Consider the following 23457-nt stretch of genomic DNA (forward strand, 5'->3'; position numbering starts at 1 on the left):
AAACTAAAAAATACCTTTCTGTAAGCTATAACCCTCAAAATAAGAAAAAATGTAATAACTGACAAAACAAAGCTTCAGTTGCAAGAACAATTCCTACTCTTGATCAAAATCTTCCCAACAAGTGAACAGAACGTGAACTATGAACAGAAGAACAGTGAGGCTGACACAGTGGATTCTGCAAGGACTCTATGTGATTTCCCTCTAGCCATAAGTATCCGTCCATTTTCACACTGTGATAAATAAATACCCAAGACTGGGTCATTTATAAAGGAAAGAAGTTTAAGTGACTCACAGTTATGCATGTCTGGGAAGGCTTCAGGAAACTTACAATCATGGCGGAAGGTGAAGGGGAAGCAAGGAACTTCTTCACATGCCGGCAGAAGAGAGAAGAGAGGGCAAAGGAGGAAGAGCCCCTTATAAAACCATCAGATCTTGTGAGAACTCACTCACTATCATGAGAACAGCATGGGGGAAATTGTCTCCATGACCCAATCACCTCCGCCAGGTCCCTCCCTTGACATGTGGAGATTACAGTTTGAGATGAGATTTCGGTGGGGACACAGAGCCAAACCATATCACCATACATGCTACAATCAGCTAGGACAAAGGTAAATCCACTTGCTTTTTTTGATACAAAATCTATATCTCAATATTAATTAAAACATAGCAGTGTCTACAAAAATAAACAACATTGCTAGAGAAAGTCTCCTCAGGGTTCTTGTGTAAAAGATGATATAAGATTGTCTGAAAAGAACAAAGTCAGAAGAAAAAAACCTGGAATACATTTACACATAAAATATTATCCTCTGCATTCTCTTGACTACTATAAGATAGGTTTCCAACAGCTGGAAATGTTAAAAAAAGAAGGAAAAAAAGAGAGAGTTTCAAATCAGCAGTTTTGCCATAGGTTTCCTTTTTTTTTTTTTTTTTTTAAGGAGGGTTCTTGGCCAGGTGTGGTGGCTCATGCCTGTAATCCCAGCACCTTGGGAAACCAAGGTGGGCAGAACACTTGAGGTCAGGAGTTCAAGACCAGCCTGGCCAACATAGTGAAACCCCATCTCTACTAAAAATACAAAATTAGCTGGTCATGGCGGCGGGCACCTGTAATCCCAGCTACTTGGGAGGCTAAGGCAGGAGAATCACTTGTACCCAGGAGGCAGAGGTTGCAGTGAGCCAAGAGCATGCCACTGCATTCCAGCCCAGGTGACAGAGTGAGATTCATCTCAAAAAAAAAAAAAAAGAGTGTTATTCAAAAAATTTTCAAAATGATATTTCTAGTTTGATTAAATTGTCTCCATTTTTATATAGCATTTACTTTGCTGTTTTCTGGATAAAATCCTGGAAGATTAGTTCAGCTGGGTATAAAATTTGAGACTGACAGTTATTTGCTTTTAGCTCCTTCAAGATTACCATCTCATTATCTTCTGGCCTCTGTTGTTCCTGAGTAGTTACCTCAGTCAAATAGTCTTGCCTTTGTGATTATCTGCCTTTCACTCCAACTGTTTTTAAGATTTTCTCTTAGGCATTTTACAGTTGTACCAAATACATTTTGATATGAATTCAGTTTTATTTACTCCACTCAGGACTGGTGTTTCTTCAGTCTTGTAAATAACGCTTTCCATCAACCCTGGACTTTCTCAGCTATTATCTCTGTGTATTTTGTAACTCTCATTTTCCTCTTCTTTCCCTTTTGAGTCCTATTAGCTATCTGGTAGATCTCATTCTGTTCTTTATGTCTTTTAATCCACTTTCAATCTTCTGTCTTTATGTTGTTTTAAGAGTTATTTATTCAAATCTAGCTTCTAATTTGGTAATTCTCTTTTTGGCAGTGTCTAAACTGCTTTCATTTTCAATGATTGTGTCCCATTTATTTTTTCTAAAAAAAAATCTGCTTTAAGAAACAGTACCTTAATCTTTACTTAAAATTTTAATGCTTTATTTAATTAAGACTTTAATAATTTTAAATGTAGTTATTGTATATTTTCTCTCAGACTTGTATGTATTTTAATGTAATCGAAGCCCTCTATCTTTCTCTCTCTCTCTTTTTAAAGCTGGTCATTTTTACTCATGGCAAATTATTGCCTGTGTGCTTGACAATTGTGATTCATCTTTAAAAAGGCTTGATTTTCATTTTGGATAATTTGGTTTTGGCAATATCTCTCCCGAGAGGAAGGATTTACCTCTGTTGGTTGCCCAGATGGTCTGGCCTGAAACCATGTTTCTTTAGTTTTTTGTGTATTTTCTTTTTGTTTTATTTTTGGAGGAGAGTAAAATCCTTTATTGGGGTATGATATGTAACTATTTCAGGAAGAGTTGATCACTGTTTTCCCTGAGGGTAAGAAGATATTATACACAGATCTTCCTGGCCTTCCAACCATAAGCAAAGTGTACAATCTATGAGCCATATTTCCTATTTTTTTTAGAGACAGGGTCTTGCTCTGTCACCCAGGCTGGAGTGCAGGGGTGTGATCATAGCCCACGGCAGGCTTAACCTCCTGGACTGAAGCAGTCCTCCTGTCTCAGCCTCCCAAGTAGCTGGGACTATAGGCATGTGCCACCATGCCTGGCTAATTTTCTGTAGTTTTTGTTTTTATTTTGTAGAGATGGGGTCTCACTATGTTGCCCAGGCTGGTATCAAGCTCCTGGTAACCCTCCTGCCTCCGCCTCCCAAAGTGTTGGGATTACAGGTATGAATCACAGCCCCCAGCCTATACTTATTTTAATAACATTTTATCTGTATAAAATTAATCTCAGGAAGGCTGAGCTTTTTTTTTTTGAAAGCCTTATTGTGAGATGATTAATATATCATACATTCCCCTAAATTGTACAATTCAACTTTTTTTTTTAGTGAATTCAGAGTTGCATAACCATCATCACGATGAACTTTGGAACATCTCATCATCCCCCAAAGAAGCTCTGTTTCCATCGTCAATCATTTCTCATTCTTCTCAAATGCTGTCCCCTAGTCTAGGAAACCATGAATTTACTTTCTGCCTCTCTAGATTTGCCTGTTCTAGATGTTTCCTACAAATAGAATCATACAATATGTGGTCTCTTGTGCCTGGTCTCTTTCACTTAGTCTAATGTTTTCAAGGCTCCTCCACACTGTAGCATGTATCAGAATTCCATTCTTTTTTATTGCTGAATCATCCACTGAATGCATAGACCACATTTTATTTATCCATTTGTCGACTGAGGGATATTTTGGTTGTTTCCACTTTTTGGCTACTGTGAATAAAGTTGCTATGAACAATTACGTGCAAGATTTTGTGTAGACATATGTTTTCTGTTCTCTTGGGTACATACCTAGGAGTAGAGTTGCTTTGTCGCATGGTGACTCCCCGCTCAACCTTTTGAGGAATGCCAACTGTTTTCCAATGTTTCTGAATCATTTAATATTCCTACTAGCAATGTACAAGGGTTCCAGTTTCTCCGTGCCCACCAATACCTGTTATTGTCCAACTTTTCTTATTTTAGCCATCTTATTTTAGAGTGTGAAGTGATATCTCGTTACAGCTTACATTTGCATTTCCCTAACAGTTCACGATGTTGAGCATCTTTTCATGTACTTGCTGGCCATTTGTAAATCTCCTTGGGAGAAATGTCTATGCCGATCCTTTGCCCAGTTTTTAATTGGGTCATTTGTCTTTTTGTTGTGAAGTTGTAAGAGGTCTTTATATATTCTGGACATAAATCCCTCATGAGATACATAATTTGCAAATATTTTCTTCCATTTGGGGTGTTTTTTTCATTTCCTTTATGACATTCTTTGAAGCATAAAGGTTTTCATTCTGATGAGGTCTAATGTATCTACTTTTTCTTTAGTTGCTTGTGCTTTTGGTTTCTGGAACCAAATGTTACATTAATTTCTGTTCTGGGAGTTCCCGGGCCATTCATATAATACAAATTCAAAACCCAGTCCTGAGTGGGGCACAAGACACAGACTGACTTTTCATTCTCTACTCAGAGTCCAGGTAGACATACGGTCAAACCTCTGCAGGCAGAGCTTCAGCCTCTCCTAGGAAGGAGGGAAAGGCCTTCAAGAGCCGTGTCTCAAGTGCAGGAGTTTAGGCCCTAACTCTCCCCTTACACAGATTCAAAGCTGACTCTCTTTGTTCCTGCAAGTTCGTCAAATCCCAGGTCCTGAAACCACCAGGAAAGGTCCAGCCCAATCCCCACCCCACCCAGGAGAGCTGCGGCACGAGCCCAACACTTCCTGCTGAACTCTTCCTGGTTCCTGTTACGCCTCTGACACCTGAGGATTTCCCTGTTTTTCTTATGAATGCATTGATGAATTTATTTATTTACTTATTTTTTTGAGGCACAGTCCCGCTCTGTTGACCAGGCTGGAGTGCAGTGGCAGGATCACAGCTCACTGCAGCCTCAAACTCCCAGGCCCAAGCCATCTTCCCACCTCAGCCTCCCAAGTAGCTATGACTACAGGTGCATGTCACCACACCTGGCTAATTTTTGTATTTTTTGTAAAGATGGGGTCTCACTATGTTGCCGAGACTGAACTCCTGGACTCCAGCGATCCTCCAGACTCAGCTTCCCAAAGTGCTGGAATTATAGGTGTGGGTTACTGTGTCTGGCCAATACATTTAAGACTTCAGAAAGTTATATTTTATCTATAATTTTTTGTTGGTTATAGCAGAAGTGTTAATTTTGAAAAGATATTTTCTTGGCCTGCCTTTTCCTGGATTTAGAACTGTCCCTCTGAACATCTCAAGTTCTCTTCTTTGTCACAAAGATTCATATAGTGAAGATAACAGAGGTTTTCAAAATCCACGTGACCACAATCCTAGGCTGTGTGTTGGTGTGTCTCCACCTTTCCTTTGGAACGTAATGAAAGCTGCAGTCTGAAGGAGAGTCAAGGGACACCGGGCCCAACCCCACTGCTTGGGCAGTTCCCTCCTGAAACACTGGTCCTCTCAAAAGCATACTGGTTATCACCATGGCTGCTCTTCCAGGGCTCTCATCGGTGGGCTCCAGGGTTCACGCCACACCCTGAGAGCATTCCCACTCGGCCATGGTTCCGCTTCTCCCTGCTACTGCTTAAGAGTCCTCCCGTCTACCCTCACCTCCTGCCCTCTGAGAAAAGTAGGAAGAAATAAAGCCACAAAGTGGCACAGGAGCTTTTGCTTGCCACTGGTGACTGACAGTGGACCAGCACTGAGGAAACCCAGGGAGTTGTGTGCGATGCAAACCAGTGTGCATTACAGCAAAACCTACAAGGGCGGCAGCAGGTTCAGACCTGTCACTGGTGGGAACTGGGGAATGAACAAGAAAGGATGAGAGGAGCCTTTATCCAGAGCTTCCCAGGCCCTTCCATGCCGTGGCACACAGAGTGGGTGGCACCTGCAGATACACTGGGCATATGCTGGTGCCCTTGGTGTGCCAGGTGCTGCTGGGCCCAAGCCCAGGGTACAGACTCCTCATCCCAGCCTGGTCCCCTCGAGGGTAGAAGGGTGGTATTGGGCACACCTGCACCCATCGCAGCACCTGGCATGGATAAGATCAGGAAGAGGTGAGGGGCTGGCACTGCCTGGGGCTCCAGGGCCCCTTTCCTTATTGCTGTGAGCTGATCTGCGTCCTCCCTCCAGCCATCCTCAGAGGCCGCCCTCCCACCTTGGCACCACCTTCCATGTTTCCCTCTTCATTTTTGGAGCAGACAGGCCAGGCCCGGGAGCCCTGGGCCCCCCAAGTGTCTATGCTTTCCTCCCTTTTAAACTCCTCCGTCCTGAGGATGGTGGCCCCCCTAAAGCCACCTCCAGCCATGCCAACAGGCCCTGTGCCCCCGTGTCCTCTGCCTCCTCCCGCTGACCGTGCGAGGTTTTTCTCCGATACCCAACATGCACTTGGCTTCCTAGCTCATCTTTCTGTCCATTTCCCATCAAAGTCACTCTGAGTTCCAACTGTGTCTCCTGTGGCAATTTCCAGCATCTAGCAAGTTAATTAATTTTTCTATTGAAAACAACAGCACGGGGACTGTCTCTTTATGTGGCGTCGTAGCACAGGGACAGAAGCAGGGAGGCTCTGGGTGGGGGACCGGGTAGGCCCCAGGGCATTTCCGAGGACTGTGGGGTGGAAACAGCTGTAGGCAGGCCCTGGCCACCTCTTGACTCCCCAGCTTCAAGGTGATTCTGTCCCCTCGGAGCGCCAAGGAAAGAAGCTGGGCTCAGGAGCTGTCTCCAGGAAACAGCCATGACTACGACAGCAAAAACAATGGAACCGAATATTCTCATTAATGCAGAGAGTCAGAGAAGAGAAGGAAAAGAGAGTGAATAAGAGGATTTGAATCAATAAGCAAAATGGATCTAGGCTCCCTGGGGGAAGGAGTGGGGGAGTCTTATCCTTTTCCTCTGGCCACCGACCCAGTTCACCATCTCAACCCTTCATACCTCCTCTTCATCCCATGTCTGGACAAAGTCAGGACTTTAAGTCATATTTCTAACAGCCTAGGTTAGTCGAGAATGAACAGCCCCTCCGCAATCAAGCACATGCTGTGACTCTCATCCAAGAAGCGTGGGGCAGAGATGCAGCTGGTTCATTCCTTCTTCAGACAGAACCTCACTAATTCAGATCAGACTGAAGGGACTGGGGTCAGGTGACAGTGAGTCCTTCATGAGTGTTAATTGCCATCCTTCCCTTGGGTTTCTAAAAATTCAAGGGAGGCAAGAAAAGCTCCTCTGACCCACCGTTGGCTGGTGGAAGTTAGTCCACAAAGCCTAGAAGATTAGGCGGCTACTTTCAGCATTAGCACAGTGCAGCAGAGGTCTACTCAAGGTCGGCCAGAAACGCTTCTCCATTTCTTCCTGGCAACTGGCAGAGCCCCATGACTGAGACAAACAGAGTGATGTTCCACTCCTGAACAGTTTTGAAGAGGCCCATTCTTTGCCTTCTTTTCCCTGCTGGCAGCTGGGTGCAGATGGAGATTATTCCCACAGAACAGTAGAGCCTGGGTCCCTGAATCACCTTATGGAAGAGAGCGACCCACCAAACAGAAACACCCACCTTAGACCACAATATGAGTGAGAAATAAACACCTGTTATGTTCAAGCAATTAAACTTTTGGAGGTCTATTTATTACCACAGGCTAGATTACTTAATCTACTACCTCTATTAATTTGTGACAAGAAGGTCCTGAATACCTTATATTTTAAAGACTCCCCATAGGATCTTTACACATTCTTGCTTTTCATCATTGGTAGTGAAAATTATCCCTCATTTAGAAAATAGTAATGTGAGTCGAGCCCCTGTTGGAAATCATCACCAGTTTCCAATGAATGGCTTGGGGCTCTAATGAAATCAGGTGGAAATTCCTGCCGAGTCTGGCCTAACACAGGATTAGGAAAGCTCCAAGACAGACACGAGTGGGACAGGCCAATGAGACACCACTAGCCTGGGATCTGGAGGCTCAGGGGCCCTCAGCCCCATCTCTAACGTGGTGTCTGCCGGACGGGAATCGCCTTCCCCTTACCTGACTCCCGCGTGCGGCCCCGCACCACCTCGCTCCACGGTCCGGCCCCGACGGCGTTGAAGGCCTGCATCTGAAGCTCGTATTCCATCCATTCCTCCAGCTCCTCGATGGTGAATTCCCTCTCCAGCCGGTCACTGACGACTTGGGCCAGCGCTGAAGACTGGAGGTCTGAGCGCCAGTACTTAATCCTGTAGCCCACGGACTCAGGGTTCCCGTTGTACTGAGAATCTGGCAGGGGCTAGGAAGGAACAAGGGGCCGTGATGAGCTGACATCTCAGAACCGCCACCCTCACGGGTCTTAAGGGACGGGCCTGTCCTGTGAGGCCAACTCCGTGGAGGAGGCGTTCCTGGGAGACACAGTCTTAGAAGCATCTACTTTATTTTTCCCTGAAACTTTTCTTCTGTGAATTAAATGAAACCATGTCAGTAACTTTGGCTGCATATAATTTCTTTTAATACATTTTGGCTTAATTTTGTGGGCAAATGTTCTGATTAAATATCAGGCTGGCTCTCTTACAAATACTGAGTATTGGTTCCATGTTGACCTAGCTTAAGGACTTAGAGATCCGGCGTGAGGCACCACCAGCTTTCCTGCCCCAAGGAATATTCCTCAGTTCCAAGAAGAGAGCGAGTAATGCTACTAATTAATCAGATCTCCTGGGCTGGCCTGAGATCCAACACTAATTGTAAAATGCAATACTTTTTGGTTTGACGATGAGATTAGTTTTGACTAGGACAAAGGCGTGACCAAGAAACTCCTAAGCCCTGGATTAGTGTGTGCCGTGGCTAACCCAGGACCCGTGTGCCTCCAGCCTCCCTTCTCACCCCCACTCACCACCCAGCGAAGCCGCAGGCTGGTCTCACTGGCAGTCCGGACCGTGACGCTGGTTGGAGCCACGTCGGGTGGGGCCTGCAGGGTCTGGATGACCCGGGAAGACTGACTGTAGGGGCTCGGCCCGACAATGTTCACTTGCTTCATTCGAAATCTAAAGGCAAAACCGCGGATGAGAGTTACGGCCAAGCAAAGGTAAGAAGGAAAAGCATGAAACCACAAAGGCCCTGACCGTTTCTCAAGGGAGGGCTCAGATAGGTGTCTACCCATATCATAACGGCTATTGCTCAAGGACACCCTCCTTTCACCTGGTTTCATTAAAACTGCAAACTGTGGCCAGGTGCAGTGGCTCACACCTGTAATCCTAGCACTTACGGAGGCCAAGGTGGGAGGTGGCGGGGGATCACCTGAGGTCAAGAGTTCCAGATCAGCCTGGCCAAAATGGTGAAATCTCGTCTGTATTAAAAATACAAAAATTAGCCGGGCATGGTGGCGGGCACCTGTAATCACAGCTACTCAAGAGGCTGACGCAGGAGAATCGCTTGAACCGGGGAGGGAGAGGTTGCAGTGAACCAAGATCATGCCACTGCACTCCAGCCTGGGTGACAGAGTTAGACTCTGCCTCAAAAAAAAAAAAAAAAAAAAAAAAAGCAAACTGCATATGTGGCCTTTTTCCCCTAAAAGCCTTCAAAGAAAGGTACAGGTACATCAATTGCAACTCAACAATTTTAAAATTTTAAATTTCCTAGTGAAATGTAGTTGGATGGATTGGGTGTCCAGAAATCAATGTTGTTAGTTGCCCTGATTCAAGTTTAGGAAAACTTCAAGGAGTTAAGGTGCGAGTAGCTATGGGACCGAATTAGAATGTCAGGATGTTACTAGCAAATGGCAGTTCTGAAGTCCAGCCTTTTAAATGACCAACGGCACCCTGAACCTCTTTTTCTGTTGGTTCAGGAGAAGAACGAGGGGTGAAAGGAAAATACCTTGAACCCCAAATCACTAAGCTAAAAGGAAAAGCAAGCTGGAAACTGCCTGGGGCAAACCTGCTTCTTATTCTCTTCAAAGTCATCCCTCTGGGTCACTGAGATAGATGCAGATCTGACGGCCTCCTTTGGAAAGGCTCATCAGAAACTCAGAAGAATGCGACCTTTTGTCTCTCACCTATCTGTGACCTGCAAGCCCTGTCCCTGCTTGGAGTCCTCCTGCCTTTGCTTCAAGCTGTCCCACCTTTCCAGACTGAACCAATGCACTTCTTGCTTCTATTGATTGATGTCTCATATCTCCCTAAAATGTAATAAAAGCAAGCTGTGCCCTGATCTCCTTGGGCACATGTTGTGAGGATCTCCTGAGGCTGGGTCACGGGTGCATCCTCAACCTTGGCAGAATAAACGTTCTAAGTTAACTGAGGCCTCTATCAAAGTTTCAGGCTTCACACCGCACTCTGTGATTCCAATCCAATGAGGAACTGTGAGACCTTCAGCAAATCCGATGATCTCCGTTTCCTTGACCATAAAATGAGGGTGGAGTTCGATGCTCTCTAAAATCTACAGGAATGCTTTCAGTTCAGTCTCTTCTTTATCCATACATAAACAATTATTTGAATTCAATTTACATACAATAAAAAAAAAATCCCAAGTGTGCACATACGCATTTGCTATAGAGGTTCCCCAAATGTACCTGAGTTTCAGACAGGGACACTGATCTCTACTTACAGTTTCTGATCTTTTAAATCATTATATAGCTTCAGTTAATTTCACACGGTAAGTCTTGAATCCCAACAGCTCATTTTAAGCTAAACATTTTTCTTTAAAAACCAGTGTACTGTGTCTTGATTTGTCTGTTCTAAGCTTCTGAAGGATGTTAAAATGAATACAAGATAAACAGCATCTCTCATTAGGTTTTTTTTTTTGTTTTTTTTTTTTTTTTTTTTTAACGCTAACTTTGGTTTTGTTCTGGAAAGAAACATTCTTCACGAGGATGTAATTTCACCTTTTAGTCCCTGAATTAGTAATTCCTACTCTTTCATTCTCCAATTGTATGAAATGTATCCATCCTGGCAGAACAATGACATTATCAGACTCAACATCTGGTGATAACTGGAAATTCCATCTCCTTCCAAGGCCTTACGGGAAGTGATCACGCACTAACAGTTCATGATCACCCTACCCTTTGTTAAGGCCAGGGATTTATTGCCCGGATCAGTTTCAGGGATCAAGAAGCTAAAGGTTAAATGATATGTTAATTGCTCGATGAGTGAGACTAGCAGCTCCTGGGCCCTGCCTGGGAAGGGGAGCCGAAGAATCTTCCGAGGACGTCTGCTTTGTTTGCACAAGGCACGTTAATAGTTCCAAGAGGTTGTGGAGTTTGGTAAAGTGCCACGTCTCTGCTGCGTGTGGTTCTTGGCTGTTCAGCCTAATATAACAGTGGGCCATTTCTATGGGGTGTTTTGCCAGCTGGTACTGATAGAAGGAGCCTCATGAGTCTAACATCTGCCTATCATCTTCCTTGGAATAACACCCAGCTATGCATCCTGCCTGCTCCTTAACACTTTGATGTACTGTTATTGCCACTTGGAAACATCTCATTTGCATGTATATGACTGGGTTTTACTATTGCCAACAGAAGCCACCTGCCTGGGCTGCCAGCGTTTCCTCCTGTAACAGCTTATTACTGCTGTTCTCACCTGTAGTGAGTGTAGGGCGTGAGGTTTGGGATCTCCAGCGTCTGGGCATCAGGCTCATTCTCCTCTTCATAGAGGGTGACCCACTCCTCCTCATCGCCGATAGCTCCCACCTGTGCAGAGTGAGACACTGAGATAGGCTGGACATGCCTTAGGGACTCAGGCTGCCCTGTAGACCTTGTGCACCTGCTGGTACCTAGTGAGCTGGGCAGGGCTGCGAGGCATCCCCACACCTGGGACAAGTTGAGTGCTGCACAATCCCCTCTCATGCCTTGGAGATACAGGCTCTTGCTATGCCCAACATCAAGTCTGGGTGAGTTTTAGTCAAAAGTTCACAGTCAAGAACTGGGCCGCAGAAGGACTGGACCCAAAGGGTGAAACCCCTGGGAATAAACCTCTGAGGACTTGGAGGCCATCAGTGATGGAGGGGACCGTCCATACCATCTCATCCTTCCTCCCTTTGACAAGTGAGGGCTCAGAGAGAGCCTGGAGAGGAAGACTTGGCCAGGACCATGGTGAACACTGACAGAACTGTGGGCACAGGCTGGGGGTCCAGCTTCTACCCCAACCACACACCAAACAGATGCCATTGCTGGCCCATGGCGAAAGGAAGGTCCTTAGGCAGGGAAGGACAAGGCTTCTGCCCTGGAAGCCAGACCAGCAGGCCCAGTCCCCTCAAGATTTAAAGAAACTGCCTCCTGGTGGCGCTGATGAGGGAAGAGCCACTTCCTTCAACAGAGACTCGCCTTTTCTAGGTCTGCTGGTGATGCCTGCAGGGTGCCCTGCAAGTTCCCCAGCTTCTGCCTCTCCCGGGTCTTTGCTCCTGCCCCGTGGTCTGTCCCGTGCTAATTTTACTCCCTGTCTGGGAGCTCCACACCATCAGCCTGCTCGGTAGCGTTCCATTTCCCCTAATCTGACCCCGAGCCCCACCTCGCACTCATCCTTGTGCTTTTTTTTTTTTTTTTTTTTTTTTGAGATGGAGTCTCGCTCTGTCGCCCAGGCTGGAGTGCAGTGGTGCGATCTCAGCTCACTGCAAGCTCCGCCTCCCCGGTTCACGCCATTCTCCTGCCTCAGCCTCCCAAGTAGCTGGGACTACAGGCGCCCGCCACCATGCCCGGCTAATTTTTTTGTATTTTTAGTAGAGACAGGGTTTCACCGTGTTAGCCAGGATGGTCTCCATCTCGTGACCTTGTGATCCGCCTGCCTTGGCCTCCCAGAGTGTTGGGATTACAGGCGTGAGCCACCGCGCCCGGCCTCATCCTTGTGCTTTTAAGAAACCGAAGTGCCAGTGCCGCTTCTACTGCTGCACCAAGCTGACCGTGTCCCTCTCTCCACCCTTGACGGTGCCACACACGCTGTGCCAGGGAGTCACAGGGGAGACAGCCATGGCCTCGTACCCACCAGGAGAGTCCTGGGGCTCTTCTTTGGAGATCTCTGCACCCCCATCACAAGCACACTCTGGTCTCGTGTGACCCTGTGGCTCTGAGGGACCCAAAGGGACACAGAGAAGGCCAGCTGCAAGCATGGAGAGCACGTCAGGACAAACTGGCTGCTGGAGCGGGATCGGCCTGGGGCCTGGTGCATTTAACGCTTCGTAAGTGGCTTAAATGACAGGATAGGAAACGTGCTCACTAAGTGTGCAGAGGAAACCAAGTTGGCGGGTGGCCAAGTCTTGGGAGGGTGGCAGGGGAATTCAAAACGACCTTGGTCAACTGGAGATATGGATGCAGAGGAGACTGTGTAAGCAGGCGTGCTGGTGGCTTGCTTCCTAGAGAACTTGAAAGGCAAAGCGCTAAACTCTCAGTGCTCTCAGCTGAAAACAGCCACACAGTCAGGGGCTCCTCCAAAAGTTACACACAGAGTCACCGCATGAGCCAGCAACTCTGCCCCCAGGCACTGACCCAAGAGAACAGACAACAGGTGTCTTAACAGATACCTGCAGGCACATGCTCCTAGCGCACCAGTCACAACAGCCAAAGCCATGAACAAGGCAAACGCCCAGCACTGAGTGGATAAACCAAAGGACTCTCTGCACCATGGAGCAGGATTCAGCCATAGAAAGGAATAAAGCCCCCACACCTGCTACCAGATGGACGAATCTCAAAATATGATGGATGCAAAGTGAAGGAAGCCTGACCCCAAGTCCCCGCACCGCACGATTCCATTTGATGAAATGTCCGGGATCTTTCAATCCATTGCGACAGAATGCAGGTTGATAGTTGCCAGGGGATGGGGAGAGGAGAGGATGGGAAGTGACTGCTATTGGGTGTGGGGTCTCTTCGTGGCGTGATAAAGATGTTTTGGAACTAGACAGACATGGTGGTTGCATGGCACTGGGAATCTATTGAGTTGTGAATGGTACTCTTTAACATGGTTAATTTTATGTGAGGTGAATTTCACCTCAATTAAACAAAGAAACAGTAAAATGAAGTGTCGAATGACTGGCCAAAAACATTTGGTAGAGAATGAGCTGGAGACCAGCGTACATAATGAACAGCCCCGAAGTCGGCAGAAGCACAGGGCGGTGCCATTAGGAAAAGACTGTGTAGCTGGCACAGCCAGAGGCGAAGGGGGCAAGCCCCTGGCACCAAAGTGAACCAGTTCTCAGCACTGGGGGTAGCCATCGAAACCCTCCAATCCTCACTTCAGAGACACAGAAAACAAGAGTTAGGTGGATAGATTAAGGTTCCACAGAACACCCATCTTGGAGAAGGGAAGGGTCTAGGCAAACCTGGGGCTAGACTAGCTCTTGAGTCAGACAGGACTGAGGCCTCCCTATGCCCCGTCAGGGCCCATGGCACCATGGCAGCTGCCTCCCTCCATCGCGTCCGTGAAGAGGGAAGGGACCCAGGGGCAGAATGCTGAGACTGGAGCCATCCAACCCTAATGGGCAAAAAGAGAATTAACTTCAGGATCCGGGGATCTCAGGGGAACTCACTCAAGTCGGCTCGAAAGCTCTGGTCCCGGCACAGTGTGCAGTGGAGAGGGGCCGTGCAATAATTTTTTTTCTTTTTGGGACGGAGTCTTGCTCTGTCGCCCAGGCTGGAGTGCAGTGGCGCGATCTCAGTTCACTGCAAGCTCTGCCTCCCGGATTCATGCCATTCTCCTGCCTCAGCCTCCCGAGTAGCTGGGACTACAGGTGCCCGCCACCACGCCCGGCTAATTTTTTGTGTTTTTAGTAGAGACGGGGATTCACCGTGTTAGCCAGGACGCTCTCGATCTCCTGACCTCGTGATTCACCTGCCTCAGCCTCCCAAAGTGCTGGGATTACAGGCGTGAGCCACCACGCCCAGCAAGGCCGTGCAATATTTATCTGTGTAATTGATGCATGAATGGGTCCACCATAAGCTAGGAAGCCGGAGGACATTATTCCAGCCCATGCTATGCTGAAAGAAGCCGAGGTCCAGAAATGAGTGACTCATTCAAGGTCACCGAGTGTTTGTCACAAGATCAGCACAGCTCATGACACCTTACAGACCTCCAGGTAATGGAGAACACGCACCACAGCACAGAGGGAAGGGCAAGCAAGACAGCTGCTCAGGCTTCCGTGGGAGGCCCCTGGCTGCCTAGGCAGTGTCTCAGGGGAAGAGATGGGGATCGTGGGCGGGCTGGGACCAGATACTGGGGACTGGGGAGGACCAAGCCCCGCATTTTTTCAGTTGGATTTTACTGGGTGCAAAGTGCTTCCCTGTTGAATGTGGGCCCCGTGGCCTGGTTTAGCGGTTTTAGAGTTCTCGGTGATTTAGGTGGGCTCCTCTTAGGGAAACCAGTCCTCTGGGGATTAAACCAAAGTACTCGGCGATTTCCTAGAAAGTTTTTTGTTTTTGTTTTTGTTTTTTAAAAAGAAGGAAGAAAGGAAGAAAAAGGAATGACTTAAAAATTTCAGACGGTCCATTCAGGACCTTTTATTTATCACTCAATGACGTGTAAGCGCTAAGGGAAGAGCCAGCAGTCAGGGTGCACGTCACTCACATGCGTAGCTCACGGTACCAGGTGACCGGTGGGCGCTTTGCCTGGCAGCCTCCTGCCTTCCGGGTCCTTGCCTGGTCTGTGCATGTGTTGGGGGAAACAGACACCTGGTAGGTTCAACTTACTCTCCAAGACCCCAAGCTGCACCACGGATGCTCATTCACCTTTGCTAAGCGACTCCAAGTCTCCTTCCTCTGGTCTGCCCCTGCAGCCCCACCCTCCCCACCCTGGATGTGTGTTTTGGGCTGCCTGAGGGAGAAATCAACAAGACGGAGGAACGCTGGGGTCCTGGGTGGGGGCGCTGCCTAGAGCTCCCTGCCCTCCTCTGGCCTGGATGCTCGGCATGTATGGATTCAGTCTGTCTGGTTACTTTCCCGGCCCCAGAAGCATTCACCTGAGGCCTGGGGGCTTCCTGACCCTGTGGGCTCCCCCATCCGGTTCAGACACTGGGCACTCAGGGCATGCTCTCGGCCACAGGGGCTGCTGCGGGGTCCGTGGGGGTCAGGGCAGTGGTTCTGGGATTCAGGGCTGTTCCACCCCCATGACAAAGAGGAACGAAAGAGAACCAGTAAGTCCTGGGAGGCTGCCCGGGAGAGAAAGGCAAGCGCGCGCTGAGAGAGCAGGAGAGTGGGGGAAAGCACAGCCAGAGGCAGCCAGGCTCATTAGGTTTCTCTGAGAACGCAGGGCCTGCTGCTCCCTCTGCAGAGATGCTGGGAAACCACTGCACGGTCAGCAACCAGGCCGGCCCGGTGGGGATGGCTCGTGCCTGTAATCCCAGCACTTTGGGAGGCTGAGGCAGGTGGATCACAAGGTCAGGAGATCGAGACCATCCTGGCTAACACAGTGAAACCCCATCTCTATTAAAAATACAAAACAATTAGCCAGGCGTGGTGGCGGGCGCCTGTAGCCCCAGCCACTCGGGAGGCTGAGGCAGGAGAATGGCGTGAACCCGGGAGGCGGAGCTTGCAGTGAGCTGAGATCGCACCACTGCACTCCAGCCTGGGTGACAGAGCGAGACTCCATCTCAAAAAATAAATAAATGAATAAATAAATAAATAAATAATAAAAATAAATAAGTAAATAAATAAGAAACAGGGGCCAGTGGGGCGGCCAATCTACACTTCATCCTTTCCCACAGGGAAAGCCTGAGGAAGGAGGCCTTTCCGAGGCCCTGGGGCCATTCTCCATGAGGTGACCCCCTTCACCTGCCTTCTGAGCAGCGAGTGTCTGATTATCTACAGGGCTGTTGTTTTGCTGAGCATAAAACAGTTTCAGGGCCGGGATCAACGGATTGGGACAAGGGCAGACCACTGAAGGTGGCAGCCAAGGTCAAACTCCCCTGCCCTTCCCGCCCAGTGCCTGGTCTCCCTTTTTGAAAGATGTTGATTGGAACAGGTGCCAAATGATTGGTGAACCCAGGCAGGCACCACATGGCTCCATTAGGCTCTGCCTGCACTTCCTCCTGCAGCCGCAGTTTGTCATTACCTGGAGGCATCACGCAGTCTCCAACACCTGTCCCCCTGCACTGCTCTTCCCCCTCTCAGAGTGTGTCTGCTCCTTCCACCCCTCCTCTCTGCTAACTCCTTTGGAATCTGGAGAGCATCCGGGCCTTTGGGAAGCCTCAGGGCAGCACCCCTCTCAGCCTCTCACTGCTCCCGCTAGGCTGCTAGAATCTATGTCCTAATTCTGTGCTCCCATAGCCTCTTCAATGTATCCCTGGCACAGTGCAGATCATCATTGTCAAACCATTCATTTAAAAACACAACTCCCAGGCTGGGCGTGGTGGCTCATGCCTGTAATCCCAGCACTTTGGGAGGCTGAGGTGGGTGGATCACGAGGTCAAGAGATCGAGACCAGCCTGGCCAGCATGGTGAAACCCCATCTCTACTGAATAGGCAAAAATTGACTGGGTGTGGTGACACGTGCCTGTAGTCCCAGTTACTCGGGAGGCTGAGGCAGGAGAATCGCTTGAACCAGGAGGGTGGAGGTTGCAGTGAGCTGAGATCACCCCGCTGCACTCCAACCTGGTGACAGAGTGAGAGTCCATCTAAGACAAACACACAAAAAACAAAAAAACGTAACTCCTGGCCAGGCATGGTGGCTGACACCTGTAATCCCAGCACTTTGGGAGACCAAGGCAAGTGGATCACCTGAGGTCAGGAGTTCAAGACCAGCCTGGCTAACATGGTGAAACCCCGTCTCTGCTAAAAATACAAAAGTTAGCTGGGCATGGTGGTGCGTGCCCGTAATCCCAGCTACTTGGGAGGCTGAGGCAGGAGAATTGCTTGAACTTGGGAGGTGGAGGTTGCTGTCAGCTGAGATTGCGCCACTCCACTCCAGCCTGGGTGACAGAGTGAGACTCCATCTCAAAAGAATAAATAAATAAATAAATAAATAAATAAATAAATAAATAAAAACACAACTCCTGGGAGACACGGCAGGAGGATCTCTTGAGCTTGGGAGCTCAAAATCAGCCTGGGCAACAGAGGGAGACTCCATCTCTACAAAATAATTTTAAAAAAAAATTAGCCAGGCATCGCTCCAGCTACTCAGGAGGATGATGCAGGAGGATCATTAGAGCCCAGGACGTCAAGGCTGCAGTAGCTATGATCACACCACTGCACTCCAGCCTGGATGACAGAGCGAGACCCTGCCTCAAAAATAAATAAATACAAATTCTCATACGAATACATAGTGTGTGTCAGATTTATTTCGCTCATTAATGAGGAACTAGTAGGATGGTAAAACTGGTTCGGAGGGGAATATATGTCAAAGTACGTAGCGTGAGTGAAAGAAACAATGCTCAATAAGATCAAAAAGTCAGACATTAAACCGGCTATGAGAGCGATATAACCGCGACCTCTGGCTTTGCAACTTATAATCTTCTACAAGGTAGCATCTAACTTCACAGGGTCTGGGCCAAATTAACACACAGTAAGTCAAACACAATTACCTTCCTTAACGAGATGGCCCCTAGCAGGTATATGAAAGCAGGCTCTAGGCCAGGTTCAGTGTCTCACGTCTATAATCCCAGCACTTCAGGAGGCCAAAGTGGGAGGTTTGCTTGAGTCCAGGAGTTCGAGACCAGCCTGGGCAACATGATGAGACCCCATCTCTATAAAAAATACAAAAACTAGGTAGGTGTGGTGGTGCATGCCTGTAGTCCCAGCTACTCTGGAGGCTGAGGCAGGAGGATCGCTGGAGCTCGGAGGGTCTAGTCTGCAGTGAGTGGTGATTATGCAACTGTACTCCACCATGGGCCACAGAGGGAGACCCCGTTTCAAACACAAACAAGCAGGGCTCTAGTACTGCAGTTAGCAAATTCTGGCCCAGGGGCCGAATCTGGCCCACTTCCTGTTTTTGTAAATAAAGTTTTATTGGAACACAGCCACAGTCACTGGTTTGTGTGGCTGATAGCTACTTTCACGCTTTTGCAGAACTGCAGAGCTGTAACAGAGAACATCTGACCTGGAAAGCCTAAAGGATTTACTATTGGGACCCTTACAGAAGAAGTGTGGCAAGCCCTGCTGGAGTGCACCATCCCCACGGCACTGACTCCTTCTCCTCGGACTCTGAGTCCTCTCACCATGCTGTGTCATCACTTCTGGCTGCTTGTGGACTCGCCCTGAGGCAAGGCCAGGGTCTCACCCATCCCTGCACCTCCAGCATCTCTTCCAAGGTCCAGTCTCAACTTGGTGTTTGTTTAACACATGAACGAATTTACAAATGAACATGCAAATGATTTAAAAATCAGCACTGAAAATGGGTTGCTTTAGGCGGAGCTCCAAAACAAATGATCATCAAAAATGTAACTTTACTTAGCGACCTCTAGGGGATAAACTGAAATTTCTATAATAAAAGGTTAACATTTTTGTCTGAAGAGGTGAGGACTCTTTTTTTTGAGAGACAGGAGTTCTTTAACCCTGACTGGGCTCCCTCTGGCTCTCCAGTTAGATTTCAAGGCCAAGACAGAGTGTTCTAGAAGCAACTGGGTGCTCACCAACAATGTGCTGATGTAGAGGGAGGCAGAATTCCTTAAAGATAAAACAAATCAAAGCTCTGTGGGGAAGCTGGGATTTTGAAGGGCTTTGTTTTTTTAACTTTTTTTAAGGCTAATAAACAGCGCTTTACGAGACTTAGGACAAAGGCAGAAATGGCATCTATTTCAAATGCCACCGGGCAGGGGCAGTCCTTCAGGCCCATTAGGGGTGCTGTCTGTCCATTATACCCACGGGGATGCTGCCGCCTGCCACGCACCTCCGGCTTGCCCACTCCCAGGTCTGGCCGGGGTTTGGTCCCAGTGGGCCAGGAGGCTGGGCCTGTTTGTGCACACGAGGTCCGGCCCCTGGGAAAACTGGTGGAAATTGGTGGGCTAGGCAGGACCAGGAACACCCCCACGGGGAGGCTGTGATGGCCACGATGAGCTCAGCACTCCAGAGGCCAGGGTCAATGGCTGCTCAGAGGACAGTCATTAACCTCATCCCGAAGGTAATTTTGCACATGGAGAGGAAGCAGACAAGGTGCAGCTGCATGTGGGGAGGGGAGGAGGGACGCGAGGAGGCGGCCCCCCTCCATCCAGAGCTAAGAGGAGGAGAAAAAGACGCTCCAGAACCCCTTCCATGGAAACCTGCCAAGCCAGGCGCACCCTGCCCGGCTGAAACTCTGGTGTCAGCAGGAAAACCTGCACGTCTAGCAACTTCCACAGACACCGAGTACCCCTCCTTCTGAGGGCTGCTCCCCACGCCCACCACAGCCAGACGAAGCCTCCCGAGAGGAGGCGGCTGGAGGGCCCCTGCGGAAGGAGGGACAGATGGGAGCTTCTGGCAAAGGCACAGGAAACCAGGAAGGCCCAGTAAGGCCCAGAGGCCAGTTCCCCCAAACAAACTGCAGAGTTTGCACACCTGATGAGCCAGCAGGGGACTCGACGCTGTGCTGCATTTATTTTAGCTCCTAAGGAGACTTCAGGCTTTGAACGAGCCCAGCTCCGGATTCCCAGCCCTTCCCTTGGGACTTCTGTCTTTCCAGGTTGTCAGGGTTTTGTCTTTACTGTTTAATATCCTTTCGATCTTCAGAGGCAGAAGGGCTGTGGAGTGACGGAGTTTTGTCCCCCGATCCTGAGCTCCACACTTGAGCTCCCGGGGTGCCGGCTCCCTCGCTCTCCCCCCACTCCCCATCTGGCCCCTCTTCTGCCCCAGCAACCCCAAATGAAGACCCTCCAGAGCCTCTCCTTGCCTCCTCTTTCCTCTCTCTTGCAAGGCCTCCTTCCTGGGGCCCTTCCTGTCCCTCCACAAGGAGACAGAGACCTGGGTGCGGGAGCTCCTTCCTACCGACCACAGGCAGATGCTTCTGAGCTCCACCAGCTCACATGTGGCAGCCTCACCCCAGAATCGTGGTCTTCCTCCTATGATGGGCCCCGCCTGTGGAAAGCCCTATTTCTGGTCATGACACCATCGTCCTCTGTCATCGAGGGTCAGTGCTCCTTCTGTCCCCCATCCCCTCCTGCACGTGGCGGGGTCTCCTCCACAGTCTCTCTTATATTTGCTTGATTTCAGTGGTAGGACCCTGATTTAGAAGCTCCCACCCTCTTGCTTGAACTATTTTGATAGATCAGTGAGTTTTAAAAAATGCAAGTGTTGGCCGGGCACAGTGCCTCATGCCTGTAATCCTAGCATTTTGGGAGGCCGAGGCAGGAGGATCACCTGAGATCGGGAGTTCGAGACCATCCTGACCAACATGGAGCAACTCCGTCTCTACTAAAAATACAAAATTAGCCAGGCGCATGCCTGTAATCCCAGCTACCTGGGAGGCGGAGATAGGTGAATTGCTTGAACCCGGGAGGCGCGGAGGTTGCAGTGATCGCACCATTGCACTCCAGCCTGGGCAACAGAGCGAGACTCCGTCTCAAAAAAAAAGCCAGTGTCCTTACTACCTTAAAACAAACCAAAGGGTCAGGGCTGCCCAACTGTTGGTTTTCAGGGCCCAGGCAAGGTGGCTTCTCTGGTCAGCAGTGCGGAGAGGAGACCCATATGTGCACCTCCGCGTAGGCCTCCCTCCCCACCTCACGCACCCCGCAGGGTTCCACCTAGGGCAGGCCTCAGGGTGCTCTGGGCCTTGGGGCTCACAGCCACAGGGAAGGAGGGGCAGGAGATGAGTCTGGGCCCCCTGTTAACCCACAGGCCCCCACTCATCCGTCTCACCTGACTCCAATTCATGACTCTTGCTATGCTGAGTGGTCCAGCCTCCCTCTCCAGGCCCAGGGGAGCCTGGTGCTCTCCTAACCCACCATCCCCACTGTTGTAGTGGGTCCAGCTGCTGTAATGACCCGCCACAGACTAGGTAGCTTACAAGCAATGGGAGTTCATTTCCTCACAGCGCTGGGACTGAAGGGACCAGGGGGCCAGCCTGGGCGGGTCCTGGTGAAGATTCCCTTCCAGGTCGGGGACGGCCAAGTGCCCCTGTGTCCTCATGTCGTGGAAGGAGAGGGGCACTCATCCTATTGGTGAGGGCCCCACCCCATGACCCCATCCCTTCCTAAAGGCCAGCTGACACCCTCGCCTTGGGGGTGAGGATTTTAGCACAGGAATCGGGGGTACACTCAGTCCACAGTGCCTGGTGCCTGCCTTAGCTCCCGTGTGCTCTCTGCATTCTGACTAGTTTGTTCACATCTCCCAAGCGTGTCCCCTGAAAACAGTCTTCCCGCCCGACCCTATGCCCTGAAGGAACCAGCTCCTCCATAAAGCCCTTCTCCTGGAAGCCATCTTCCTGCCACATGGCCCCTGCCCTGGGAGCCCCGGGCCCTGTCTGAGCTGAGCCCTGCAACCTCCCCATCTGCGGCTGTCCCTCTCTCCCATCAGATCCGACCCCTCTCAAGGGGAAACAGGGATGTCGATGCTCCCTGCGCCACACACTGGGTGATTCCCTGCTAATACTTCTAAATTCCTGAAAGGCTGGTGAGGACTTCTGCTCCGTTGCCCAGGAAGCAGTGGCTCCTCGGCCAAAAGCTCTGGGGCATAAGGCCTGGCTGGGCCCATGTCCGAGAGACACTGAGCTCCTCAGACTTCTTGTCCACATAGTGAGGACCACAATGGTCACCCTAAAGGGTTGTCAAGAGCCCCCAATGGGACGAGGTCAGCCCCGGACACTCTGGCACATGCCAGTGAGCTCGGTGACCAGCAGCTGTGGTTTCTTAGGGATGATTTTAGACAAAAGCAAGCCAGCCCCCAAGCACGGCCTTTCCCACCAGCTGCAGCTCCCGTTGGGCCATCTCCCATCACATCCCGCTCACACACGCCCCTCTCTGTGCCTGCTTGGCCCTGCCCACGGTGCATTAGCCACCACTTCCACTGGACGTGGCACACCTGGGCCTGGCTGGCCCTGGAGACACGGCCCTCCCAGGGTGAGCCAGTTCCTGGAGACAGCAAGCAGCTCACCTGGAGGGTACCTTTTGTACCCAGAGCCCAGTCCCACCTCCTCCTCTGCGAGTGCTCACACTCAGGGCTCCGTGCCCCTGTCCTATCACTGGGGCTGGGCATCCAACAGCAGGAACAGCCTCCAGCTCCGGAGCCCGCTGAGACTGACACCAGCCAGTCCTAACCTTGCCTGGCCCGGCCCTTCCCTCGGAAGCCACAGCAGAGGCTCCTGCCACAGTCCCCTCCTCCTCTGCCTCCTGACCAACCCGGTGCTTCCACACGTGGCCCTGCGTGGCGTGCCCTGCCCCCTCCCCTCGGGATCTGTCAGCAACAAGCCGTCTTTCCAATGCCATTTGTCTCCCGATCTGTTGGTGTCACCGTTCCCAAATAAAAATAAGATCTACACTTTAAAACAACAGGTGCTGTGCAAGTTTCTAACTCTGAGACTTTCATTCCTCTCTTCTCTCTGCCTGGAATGTCTTCCTACCCATCGAAAGACTATATCCCCTTCAAGGTCCAACCTGAGTCTCACCTCCTCTGCAGAGCCTTCCCGGCTGACCCTGCTCACTTACTTGCTTTCACATACTCCCCTGGCCAGAGATCATCACAACAATTCTCCCAAGTCTCACGTGTACCAAAATTGAGACTACATTTGTGGCTGGGCACAGTGGCTCACACCTGTAATCCCAGCACTTTGGGAGGCTGAGGCAGGAGGATCGCTTGAGCTCAGGAATTTGAGACCAGCCAGGGCCACATAGGGAGACCCCATCTCTACCAAAAAAATAAAAAATAAAAATAAAAGGACGTGGTGGTATGCTCCTGCAATCCCAGCTACTCAGGAGGCTGAGGTGGGAGAATTGCTTGAGCCTGGGAGGTTGAGGCTGCAGTGAGCCAAGATTGTGCCACTGCACTCCAACCTGGGTGACAGAGCAAGACCCTGTCTCAAAACAAACAAAAACAAAAAACAAAAAACAAAAGACTACATTTCCTTCCTCCCTCCCACATCCCTCCCTCCTGAAAATTGTGAATTCTTGGAGGGAGAAACTAAAACGTTTTCACCTTAGTAATCTAATATGTAGCATGATAC

At 49.7% G+C, this 23457-nt stretch overlaps 1 protein-coding gene across 4 annotated transcripts in view; it reads right to left on the reverse strand.

Moving 5' to 3' along the window:
- Positions 1-23457, reverse strand: part of SDK1 (sidekick cell adhesion molecule 1) — a 972135-nt gene that overhangs the window by 143383 nt on the left and 805295 nt on the right. For all 4 annotated transcript variants that reach the window (XM_008018820.3, XM_073012858.1, XM_073012857.1 and 1 more), the window contains exons 23-25: positions 10996-11105; positions 8316-8466; positions 7481-7718 (exon numbers count right to left, since the gene is read on the reverse strand). In XM_008018820.3, the coding sequence (XP_008017011.3) occupies positions 7481-7718; positions 8316-8466; positions 10996-11105 (499 nt within the window). The remainder of the gene's footprint in view (positions 1-7480; positions 7719-8315; positions 8467-10995; positions 11106-23457) is intronic.

Source organism: Chlorocebus sabaeus, chromosome 28 (genome assembly GCF_047675955.1).
Source record: "Chlorocebus sabaeus isolate Y175 chromosome 28, mChlSab1.0.hap1, whole genome shotgun sequence".
NCBI classification, from domain to species: domain Eukaryota; kingdom Metazoa; phylum Chordata; class Mammalia; order Primates; family Cercopithecidae; genus Chlorocebus; species Chlorocebus sabaeus.